Source organism: Acanthaster planci, linkage group LG13 (assembly GCF_054643075.1).
Source record: "Acanthaster planci isolate LZ-2023a linkage group LG13, COTS_SCS, whole genome shotgun sequence".
NCBI lineage: Eukaryota > Metazoa > Echinodermata > Asteroidea > Valvatida > Acanthasteridae > Acanthaster > Acanthaster planci.
This window is the reverse complement of record NC_141789.1, coordinates 13,367,146-13,378,214: the sequence shown is the minus strand read 5'-3', so window position 1 is coordinate 13,378,214 and position 11,069 is coordinate 13,367,146. Positions and strand designations below refer to the sequence as shown.

Sequence of the window (11,069 nt, the reverse complement as noted above, 5' to 3'; positions counted from 1 at the left end):
GTGACTGAAACTTCAATTTGATAATTACAGAGTTCAAATCACTTATTTGGAATGAATGCTATCGTAGAGAGACAAAATGAACTTTGAAGGACATGTTACCAACGAGTCAAACGACAGCTTATAAGACAAGCAGATGTGGCATTTCTGAATATTAGGCAATATATAACAAAATTCATTTCTTTGAATCAATATATTATGATCACTGACAAGCAAACTGGGTGAGATGCAGTTTCTCTAGACTTATGATAACCCCACGAACATACACTGTTCGCTCAAGATTGATCATAGCCCAGCCAGTGAGACAGCCGCAATGCACTTTGCACCGGCGGGCCCCACCCATGACAGGAACGGCCCAAGGCTGTATTTACAGCCGCCCACAGTCGGTCACGTGAAGACAAGACGCTGGCAGCAGTGGCCACCCAAGGCCCCCTTTGAGTTTCCACGTCGTGTTGCATGACAACCGAACGTAGGTGTTGGGTGAGGAAAGTCACCAGATACCAATCATGCATGGAACTTCGCCTCATTTTAACATTAAAAAAAAAAACCTGTTTCAAGTGTGCACTCCTCCCGTTTTCGGCTTCCATCCATCGTTTTTAACCCTCCAGTTCACCTACCAGAGAATGTTCTAATAGCAGAGAACTCCCGGCGTGCAAAATGGGACTAATATGGAGGCCGAAAAGTGGTCATTAAGCAGATTAAACGTTCAACTTTTTGTATGAGTTTTCGATTTTGAAATAAAAAACTTTGCTGCCACCTGAAAAGCAGACTGAATTTTGTCTTCTTCTTTTTTTGTTTTGTTTTGTTGGTTTTTATTTTAGATTTCATTCCCTTTACATGTATTTTCATTCCACAACAGAAAACAAAAACAAATACATATATCACGTACAATGGACAAAAAAAGGAAGTCGGGGGTCTTGTAAAACGCAGAGCTTGTCGAGTACAGGACCCCAAACAAGCGTATTAAGAGACAAATGTAACCTAAGAAACATCAGACTAGGGACAAACAGGCCTACATAAACCAGCAGCAGAAGTTGACATGTACATGAAAATTAAATATGCAGGACAAATACCAATTACTGTGAATAAGTAAACCATGCAAAGCAGATATAAATAGAGTGATGTGTGCAGAGATTGGCTGAGTTCGGGCGGCTTGTTCTCGTATGTTAACGAACAGCTCGATCTGTTCTTCGTGGGTCGGCCACACGAACGCTGGGAACAAACAACCAATTATTGCTGGTAGTTAGTGGCAAGCAACATGCAACATGGCGTCGTCCATGTACGTTATTCCAGAGTTAATGTTTGGATGAGCTGAATTTATTTTTCTGTCAACAGGAACATTCGTGTCTGTGTTGTGGAAAATAATTGATGTTTATTTTGCAAAACCTCCCGTAGTCTCTGGCTTTGGAAGCCACCTATCTACTTTTTGCAGCTGTTTAAAAATTAAAATCTCACGAGTTCTTCCGTGTGTACGTGTAAAACCCTGACAAGGAGGTGGTGTGTGACCCTGTTCCACCCGTGTCAAGAACAGGCCCCCCGAACTCGACCAGTGAGCAATGTGATATAAATGTATGAGATAAAATAATAAACTCATTCAAAGTATAACTTTTGTACATTTGTTTACAACATGTACTAGAAAAGCTGAGTTTAACTTTTCCTCCACGTTTGCTTGCAGAAAATCCATGTCCTTCCACAAAATAGTTTACAGCCAAAGTGACGTGCTTCGGCGCCGTCAGATAGAGAGGGCGTTGTCCGTATAGGGCGCCCTCTTCCTGGGGCCTTAACAACAAAAAATCATACAACCATCCCACTCCAAGTATTTATTTATCAGGTTGTGATCGGCGGAAGCCTCAAGATTTTACTTTTTCACCGTACTCTGCATGCTTACCGGGGAATCGTTCTACTTTTCTTCAGCTCCAAGGGGTATGGTGGATCAGGTTATGAACATCTGATTGGTTGTCGTGACTGAATTCGTCGTAAGTTGTCGTCAGGTCGTCTAGTCGCGTCGCGGCTGCCGGGACATGATGAACTTGGTGAAATACATTTGTAAAAATGTCACAAATGTTGAGTTAGTCTTCTTGCATGTCATGGTCTGAATCTGAATCGTATTGTCGGCAAAGCCTCCTTCAGGAACCATCACACCAACTTGATCATCACAGTCAATACGGCCTTATTCATTGTTAGCCATAGCCGATGAACGATCACTCACCGTCAACAGTTGTGTTCACGCTCGCTTGTTCAGTCCGAAAGACGAAAGTAGCCTGGACTTCCCAGCAGGTGCCAGGATAGTCCGAGGTCACCAGGCTTTCCCTTGATTGTATTTATGGCAAGTTTGCTCGATTTGCCTGATGAAGTCCTGTTGGCCATCCTAACCCATCTGAGCATCGCAGACATTGGCCGGACGGCCCAGGTGTGCAGGAGACTAAGCCATCTGATTGGTCAGGATGCTGTGTGGCGACCAATCAGCAAGAACCTTGTCAATATCCATGAAGAAGAGGATGAAACGAAGCGCTGTACTCACTACAGAACTGGGTAATTGTCAAAGCTGTTGATTGGTGTTAAATAACTACATATAGCCTACTTCTAGATTTAGTAACTATATAGAGGGATCCCAATACGACGCTTTTAGCGTCGATCTGCGCACTTCCGCATTTGAAAACGAGGCTGTATGTGTCAGCTTCAATTCTTGATTCGATCAGACGATTGAAAGTAAGGAGTCAAGACACAAAATACATAAAGGTATGCTAAATTCAGACTTTTCAGGCTGCATATTTTTGAGGAAGAGTCTTTCAGGATGACTCGACACGTAAAATCAGAAGAAAAAAATAACGGCAATTTACTGTGAACTAACATACCTGCGATGGTCATGTATCTTGTGCAGTGGGCGTGATTTAAACTGAAGTGGCGTCACACTTACGAACCGGATACTCCATGTACTGTGTGGACTCCGCGGGCGCGCGCAACGAAGTTCAACACAGAGAGCCTCGATTTCGATGCGGATATGCGCAGACGGCGCTAATGTGAAATCCATCAATAGCCTAAGTATTTGAACATCTTTAGGCCTACTCGAATAAAAAAAAAATAATTGCTCCATGGTAAACACCTTTGGTGGGTGGAATGAATGATCATAATCTAACAGTTTGAAATTTTTGTAAGTTAGCACTGATTGATACTTAACAAATGTCAAAGACAATCTAGTCAAGTTTCTCATTCGAGATATCAGCGATTTTCCTTGAATCAATGATGAAGTTTTCATCTTGACCGACACAGGGAACGCATATTGAAATGTTTTGTTTAGCCTAAATGTTTCTCTGTCATTTGCTCCGTCAGCCGGCGATACGTCAGCCTGAAGGAGAAGTGTCGTATCTCTCTCAACTGGTCCACGGGGCACAAAAGAGACATCCTGCTATGCAAATTTAAAACAAGGTATGCCGCATTTTGCCTAGTTCAACAGCAAGGCCTGCTGTTTGGCTAATGAGCATTCGCGCATTTCAAAACACAAGAATGGATCCAATTTGTTAGGTGAATGAAATGCATGGCTGGTGATTTAGGGATTAGGTGGACTTACACATCAATAAGCGTACGTTTCAAATTATATGCCTGGAGTCCAGGAACCCTCGTATTCAACTGTAGAATCTTGACCACTGGTAAGCTTTGCTTGTTGATGTCAAGCAGCCAAATTGAATCAAGCAATAGAAATCACAGTCATTGACAGGAAGGAAACCCCTTCCAATTTGAAACAACAAATCTTAAATGCCATAAATCTGAGAGCTGAACTCATTTGGAATTACCATTTTGTCATCTGTTTTACTGAATTTAAAAAAAAAAATTCTGACCTTACACAGATGACCTTCGTGTTCCTGCTGAAGTAAAAGAAGAGCTGCGCTTTTCAAAGTAATTTTCTTTTTCAGTCACAAGACTGAAATCGGATTAAACTGATAACTCCCGCCATCTGTGCACGTAGGTATTTACCATGGCTTCAGCTAGACGGTCAGCATTTATACTCCAGCCAGGGAGACAAGGTCCACTGTTTCCGGTTGTCGGACCACGGCCACATCTTCAAGAAGCCTGTGGTGTCCTTCCTAGGACAGTCAGGTGACGTGTCCCGCTTTGTCGTCAGGAACGGGAATCTCCTGACAAGTGGCTGGTTCGTTCTCTACCATTTCACTTCCAAATCAGTGTCAGATTTGATTTAGGCCTGTCTGCAACCTCCTGAGTACCATTGGCCATAATGACCCCTGTATATACCAAAATGCTGCGTATGCCTTGCTTAAGGACAAATATATAAATACCATGTCCCCCCCTTAACAATTAAAACATCTTGAAATCACTGAATTTTGCCATTCAACAGGTTAGAAACTAAAAAAAATTCACTCAGGTTAATAAAACAGTGAAACACCCTGCTGCCAAAAATTCAGACTAGATATAGATTTATTTTGGTTCAAAGAGATGTCAATATATTTTACTTTGTTTGACAGTAAATATGTCATCTTGGTGTCTTTCTGCAGTGATGGCAAAATGCTGCTCTACCACAAGCTCACTGGTGCCCTGCTGGGCTGTTACCAGCCGGACCACCGGCTGCCCAGCTGTGTCAACTTCACCTCAGTGGACATGACCGACGATGTGGTCATCGGCGGCCTGAATGACCAGTGCATCCACCTGTGGAGCGTCCACAGCCAGCAGAGCATACTGTCCATCCCTGTACTGGACAGGGTTTGGTCGGTCCACGCAAGCCCCAGTCAGAGGTCAGTTAGGGTCTTTGGTCAGAGCCAATCCCTTTAAAAGACTCATTCGAATAGACTGAGTACTTTCAAAGATTTACAGATTCCCAATAAGCTTTTCTTTTCTGTGTGTTGATTACTTCTTTTTAAAATTTTCCTCTTAGTTCTTTTGCGAGTGGTAACGCCGGAACAGCTGATCATCAACCACTGAAAATTTGGGATATTGAAAAGTGAGTCAACAAAAAGTCTGGACCAATAGATTGTTTCCATTTTTATTTGCCCTTGTTTAAGGAAGTCACAGAAAGTCGTACCAGCTCCATGAGCATGAAGGATCCTGTGTTTGGATCACTTTCACAATTTGACCATTTGTCAAAACTTTTTAAAAAGTTACATTTTTCCAAATCAAGTGATTTCAAAGTGTCTTTCCTGTCATCAAACAAACTTAGAGATCCGTGAGGCTGACTTCTTTTTCCGAACGTCGTTCGTTTTTTTTTTCAGCGGTAGACACATATTGTCCGTTGGCAGTAATTGGAGACATGGCGCTGGCATTCTTCACATGCAGTACGAATCACCTGACACGTTGCTGTCTTGCGGATATGACACCGCAGTCCGCATGTGGGATCTGAGAACAAGCTGCCAGTGAGTATCGATGCTTAACAAACCCCTTTCCCTAATGAAATCAGGCTTTTCCTTCTTTGCCCATCGTCGACGAATTCTCAGCTAAATTCGTTTGCCCTACAAATGTATTTTTGTTGAGCATTTTTTTTTTCAGCCGTAGACACGTCTTGTCGGTTGGCAGTAATTGGAGACCCGGCACTAGCATTCTGCACATTCTGTGCATTGGTATGCACTACAAAACTATTTTTGTTGAGGATTTTTAAAATTTCAATTAAGAAAGCAGAACTGTGAGAAGTTATTAACACTACTGTAGGTAACTCGTTCTGAAATTGAGGCACAAGTCAACAGAGTCACATTTGACGGAAAAGATCTGTATAAAAATCTTGCGCAATTCAAAGCAATAGGAAGCTTCCATATTTTTCACCCACATAATGGTCCGGAGACCAAACTGAGAGACATATCAACACAAAAGGTCAGAGTTTCTCTTTCTTATATAAACCGAAACAAAGTTACTGAAAAAAACAGGCCTCGTGATTCCCTTTTCACAGAGCGGGTTAGTAGTTTGCTTGTTATGTCCGGCCTAGCTGTCACTGTGCTATGCATCCCATTAATGCATTTTATATTTTGGGGATCGTGTCGGACGGACGATCGTTGGGATCTCCAGACTTGGAGAGTAGTCCTTGTCAAACAGCACAAGGAGGAATATGCACAGCGGGAGGATGGCGTAGGGCCAGAAGTAGAGGGAGAGCTTCACTCTCTCTTCCGTCGTCACGGGCCCTGGAGATGGGGAGTTGGCAAAGTCTTGAAAGAAGAGCTGAGATAGGATGGCCTGCAGGGTGGTCATGGTGTGAACGGAGTAGATAATAGCAGGAATGCGTATCCAGTGGCAACTTCCTTTTAAGAACAAAAATTATTGAATTAAAAAATGATAATTCAGCAGACACGTTTTGTGAAAACTAAATTCGGTAAACAGCAAAGAATGAAAATATGGGGATAGTATTAAACAAAGTGTGAAAGAAATGACGACAGCGGGGTTTTTATTTTAAATAAAATCAATCATATTTTAGACTATTCTGGGCTATGGTATGCCATCCGTCGAGACAATGAGTGGCTACCTTTCAAGAATTTAAGAGTAGGCCCTTTTTTTTGGTTTCAAATTTTATTGCACTTTTAATGGGTATTTCATAGCCCAAATGTTAAAAATTGAATTAAAAAAATGCATGCATGTGGTGCCCTCAAATTTTGTAACATCTCTAAAGATTAAAACCAAAATTACCTTTGTAGAAGGCATAAACAGCAAAGAAGAAGAACGGAAACTGGAGTAAACATTCACCGTAAACAAATGAAAGGAACCATGGGTATGGTTCAGGAGTACAGGTCAGAGGGTCCTTAGTTCGTTTGCAGTGGTCGCTCAAGATGTCACAAAGCTAAATACAAAGAGAAAAAATTACGAAGATTGAGTTGTTGGTGACAAGAAATGTGTCTGTAAGTGTCAGTCCTGTCTTCCAATTTGTGTTGCTTCAAATCATTTGGGATGTATACATACGGAGAGGTGACTGCCTCAAGGAGTGAGTTTAACACAGGACATCAAAACAAGACAAGATCACAAATTTGACGACGGGAAAACGGCCCGGTACTCACCCATTGCGGGAACAGCCGTGACGGCAGAATCATCTGCGAATCAACACACACCGTCACCAGAATATGTGAAGCGAAGTAGACGACAATCACCCACTCCAGCACACGCATCAATCCCTTGGCCATGCCTGTTTACAGATTCCCGACTGGTGCAACAGGATCTGTTAATTTAGTGCTACTTAAAACTGTCCGATTTTTACCACTCTATGTTGCTTCCCCTGTAGACATATTCAGTGTGCGCTCAGTATCGGTGAAAGAGACAAATTGGCGCCTTGTGTAGGGTTACCAACGTGCAGTGCACTGTTGTTTACTCTGTATTTACTATTTTTAATTTTTTTTTGGGGGGGGGGCAACTGATTGGCATACTTTTTACAGTTTATTTACATCTCTCTTTGACCTGTCAAAAGACTTATCTCTTATCACATCATGTAGCCATTGCAAGCAAGGCGAATATGGAAGCCACAGACATCTTGTACCTTGCCCTGTGAACAGTGAATGAAAATGTTAGTGTGCCAAGTTCAGCTATAATACAATGGACTAATCGATGGCAATCGTAATGCACTCAGTTAGAATCTGGTTCAAAGATATTATGAAGGTATTGTGACAATTGTAGTTATTTACTGAGACAGACCTTTGATAATTGTCTCATCTAGGGGTAGTGCATTTAGGGGTATTTTAGTAACTGCGCGCACCTGCTTTACATCAATACCGGGCTTCCGGATACCCTTAAAATATAAAGTACACTTAACAAATGGCATTGCGTGCAGTCCTGGCAGAACATGTGCCCAAACAGGGCTCCTTTTTTATACACAGGAAGTAGCACATTTTGCTAAACTTCAGAAAGGAATCTGCCTTATCTTTTTATTTTTTATTAAATGAAATTGTTACCTTCAGTTAGCTCTGTCAATCTCTGAACACAGTAATTACCGTGGGACCGGATTTTCCAGCCCTTCACATACATATTATTTGTGGAATTTTTTGTTTCTGTTTTTGTGGGTACCCGGCTCAACAAAATGGAACCGGGTTTTGATATCGACGGGCACCCAGGGTACCGGGGAACCCAGCACAGGCCCATCTCATTCGACACACTCTGTGGGCCTACCAAAATGAACTTGTCCCTGGTGATTGCTTGTGTAAAATCATTCAGCTGCCCTTCACAAGGTCTTGACCAAATCTTCATTTCCTAAGTTCCTGTACAACCTCTTGTCGCACCTTACATATTAAGTATTAATAAGACGGTGAATGGGTGTGGAATTCAACCTCTCTCTGGCAGACATTCCTCTGTTCCACCCTATCAGCTGATTTGCTCATTAATTTTCCATGGAAAGAAATTACAACTTGAAATCCCCCCCACTCTAAGTCTGGTTGATATAGGATTTTCTTCTTCTTGTTTCCGACTTCCCAGATGAATGCCTATTCTGGACAGTTGATCCTGCTATTTTTCAAGCAGAACTACAAAAATGTCTCAATTTGTCCACTGGTACTTTCACATTCTCAACAAAACCGAATAATATGATTACAAGTAGATAGAGTTCATTTTCCACTAGCAACTCTGATTCTGCGCAACCCACTACATTCACGACAAAATCTGGCAAAGATGACCTTTTATTCCCTGTTTATCCTGCAGGTCTCCCGTTATTGAGCTGGAAGACCCCCACGACTACACCGTGTACCGTCTGCAGTCGGACGGCAAGTACCTGATCGCTAGTGGGACGGCGCTGTGGAGCGTGGTCAGACTGTGGGACAAGCGTATGACCAAAACGTTACAGGTACAGCGTGGCGAGAATTGTTGACACTCATGCTACTCACGAGAGCTGAGCGAGTGCACATGGCACTCTCATGCACCGCTTTGTTTGCAACCATATCAGGCCTTACCGCAGAGCAGAAGTGGGGTTTTTTTGGGTTCGAGTCGCGATTCCTAAATGGCATTTGCCCGCAAACGGCCAGTCCAACACAGTTTTATCAGGGCTTAATTTCTTGGCAAGAAAAAATCTCTGCTTACTCTACAATAAGCCTTTTTCATATGTTGGAAAAGAACTTGAACTTATAGCATGTCTAAATCTATATTACGCTTACATGGATAATGCAAATTTCCTTGTTACCTCTTCACATTTAGAGTGGCTTATCTTAAGGGTAAACTCTTGTACTTCGCAGAGCCCTAGAATTAGTTTATGGTGTTATCTCTTCAGCAAAGTACTGCCGTCATTGAGTTGGTTAATTGGTCTGCCTCTCGACATAAAACACAGGGCCATTTGCTCACATAATTCACTATCCTCTACTGTGTGCGTCAGCGTGTCATAACATTACCTTGTTGATATTCCCACTTCTGTTGCCATTCTTTTCGCCGGCAGCAGAGTTTCTTTGTCGACCGCCGGAGCAACAGTCCAGTCTACAGCTTGCAGTTCAACGGCAGCCACATGTACGTCGCTCTGAACACGTCACTAAGAGCTCTGAGTTTCGCTGCCAACTGAAGAAAATACACCATGCTAAACGTTCACAGGCGGCGTCTCGTACTGAGGCTTGAATTGAAACTTGTTTGTGTTGGTTCATACATAACTGAAGGGCAGGCACCATCTTTGGGCACGGTTAGTACCATCACTCTTGTGCGGTGGTTGAGAGCGCCGACACCTGCAGATTATGCTGGAAAGCAGCGATGCTGAAGCACCCTTTCGTGTGACGGTGCCCCAACTTCTTCAGCCATACCAGTAAATCAGCCCGGCTGACTTCAAATGTCATGAAAAAACTTTTAAGCAGCTTGGCAGCTGTTCAGCCTAGCAGGATTAAACGGCTTGTCTGCGTGGAAGAAGTCACTTTTAGGAGTTTTGCATTATAGCGTACAGTTCATCAAGCCTGTACAGGGCAACGTTGGCCACAACTTCATTCCACCCACCAATGTGGCGCCTGCCCGTATGGAAGTTGCAGTGGCCGTACATTTTTACTGGACTGAATTAGTATGCTGGAGAGTTTTTACCTCAAAAAGAGGACACCAGCAAAAAGTGTGACTTGACCGAGGCTTTGTAAAACAAAGAAAATGGATAGTTTTTTGAATTTGGTTACCTTGATGGTCAAAGGCATCTTCAACTTTGGTGTCTAGCTGCTTTAGTCTTGAAGCCTTGAGGGTAGAACTTTGCATTTATAGTCCAAAACCTCTCTGACAAGGTCGTTGGGACTTAATATATTAACTTATGAGTGCAGGGGTATTTTTCTTTCTCACACTGAAATCAGACAAAAAAATATGTTTAATCACAGCTTTCTACAGGTAATATGTGCAAGATGATTTTGATTTTGAATCCACGTAATTATGCCATTTCCGAAATTCACGACCCACACAAAATCATTCAACTCTACATATCAAATACTCAAAAAGTATTTCCGATTTGTATAAATTCCATTTTAATAACAATGCAGACAAGTCTACCAACGAAACAAAAATCTCTTCCAAACAAGATGATTTTTGGTTTTGCTCGCGACTTTTATTAATCGTTAAGTACAACCTCTTTACTGCTTAATGCCCTCCCGAGCCAGGGGACATGTAAATACAGAACTTCTGTACTCTATTCACGTTTATGATGATGAAACTTCAGAACACGAATCAAGGTCAGATTATTGGAGCCGATTGTACAAACTGGTTTCCGAAGACACACAACATCTGGCAAAGCAGAAGGTTCGAAATTAAAAAAAAATCTCTAGCACCGGCGACCTCCTTGTTTCGGTATTTCGTAGTCGGGCTCATGTCCTCTGCAAGTACTCTGTGCAGGCATGGTATTTTCAGGGGGAAACAACAGTCCCCTTTCGAAATGCATGCACATGTCTGACCACTTTTTAAGCAGCAGTAGGAGCAAAAGAGATCACGCTATTCCACAACTAAAAAACAATTTGAGGGCTCACCGTGGCGATACTCGCCTAGATCCCGCAGAGAGATCAACTCTCATTTGAGGCATTTTTTTGTATGTGTGTGTGTCCAGTCTACTGAACTTTCATTTCCAAAATGGGAAAGTCCGTCATAAGCCCCGTTCCAAAATACTGATGCTCAAGCTATAACTAGCCACAAATGACTAATAATTCTTTGAATAAACATATGCATGAAGTCCCATG

The 11,069-nt window shown here is 42.4% G+C and overlaps 2 protein-coding genes across 3 annotated transcripts; one reads left to right on the top strand and one right to left on the bottom strand.

Annotated features, from left to right (window-relative positions):
* Positions 1–1,767: 1,767 nt before the first annotated feature.
* fbxw4 (F-box and WD repeat domain containing 4) lies at positions 1,768–10,666 on the top strand. 2 transcript variants are annotated; one of them, XM_022242565.2, is made up of 8 exons: positions 1,768–2,529; positions 3,328–3,423; positions 3,962–4,144; positions 4,506–4,742; positions 4,883–4,948; positions 5,217–5,357; positions 8,602–8,743; positions 9,329–10,666. In XM_022242565.2, exons 1-8 carry the CDS (start codon positions 2,321–2,323, stop codon positions 9,443–9,445), a joined length of 1,191 nt encoding a protein of 396 aa, XP_022098257.2. In that variant the 5' UTR covers positions 1,768–2,320; the 3' UTR covers positions 9,446–10,666. The 2 variants fall into 2 exon arrangements, with proteins under 2 accessions (XP_022098257.2, XP_022098256.2); XM_022242564.2 differs by having other exon boundaries at positions 9,326–10,666.
* Positions 4,967–7,653, bottom strand: LOC110983362 (sigma intracellular receptor 2-like). The gene is made up of 3 exons (XM_022242566.2): positions 6,978–7,653; positions 6,613–6,763; positions 4,967–6,230 (listed from the first exon to the last, which is right to left on the bottom strand). Exons 1-3 carry the CDS (start codon positions 7,098–7,100, stop codon positions 5,944–5,946), a joined length of 561 nt encoding a protein of 186 aa, XP_022098258.2. The 5' UTR covers positions 7,101–7,653; the 3' UTR covers positions 4,967–5,943.
* Positions 10,667–11,069: the final 403 nt, after the last annotated feature.

What these genes read in the sequence shown, in the direction of transcription:
- fbxw4 (XM_022242564.2), top strand. Translation starts at nt 2,321, where the DNA reads ATGGCAAGTTTGCTCGATTTGCCTGATGAAGTCCTGTTGGCCATCCTA. An exon ending in CTATGCAAATTTAAAACAAG is followed by an intron (nt 3,424 to 3,961) that starts GTATGCCGCATT and finishes CTGTGCACGTAG; the next exon opens with GTATTTACCATGGCTTCAGC. An exon ending in GTATGACCAAAACGTTACAG is followed by an intron (nt 8,744 to 9,325) that starts GTACAGCGTGGC and finishes TTTCGCCGGCAG; the next exon opens with CAGAGTTTCTTTGTCGACCG.
- LOC110983362 (XM_022242566.2), bottom strand. Translation starts at nt 7,100, where the DNA reads ATGGCCAAGGGATTGATGCGTGTGCTGGAGTGGGTGATTGTCGTCTAC. An exon ending in CACGGCTGTTCCCGCAATGG is followed by an intron (nt 6,764 to 6,977) that starts GTGAGTACCGGG and finishes CTTTGTATTTAG; the next exon opens with CTTTGTGACATCTTGAGCGA. An exon ending in TGTTTATGCCTTCTACAAAG is followed by an intron (nt 6,231 to 6,612) that starts GTAATTTTGGTT and finishes TGTTCTTAAAAG; the next exon opens with GAAGTTGCCACTGGATACGC.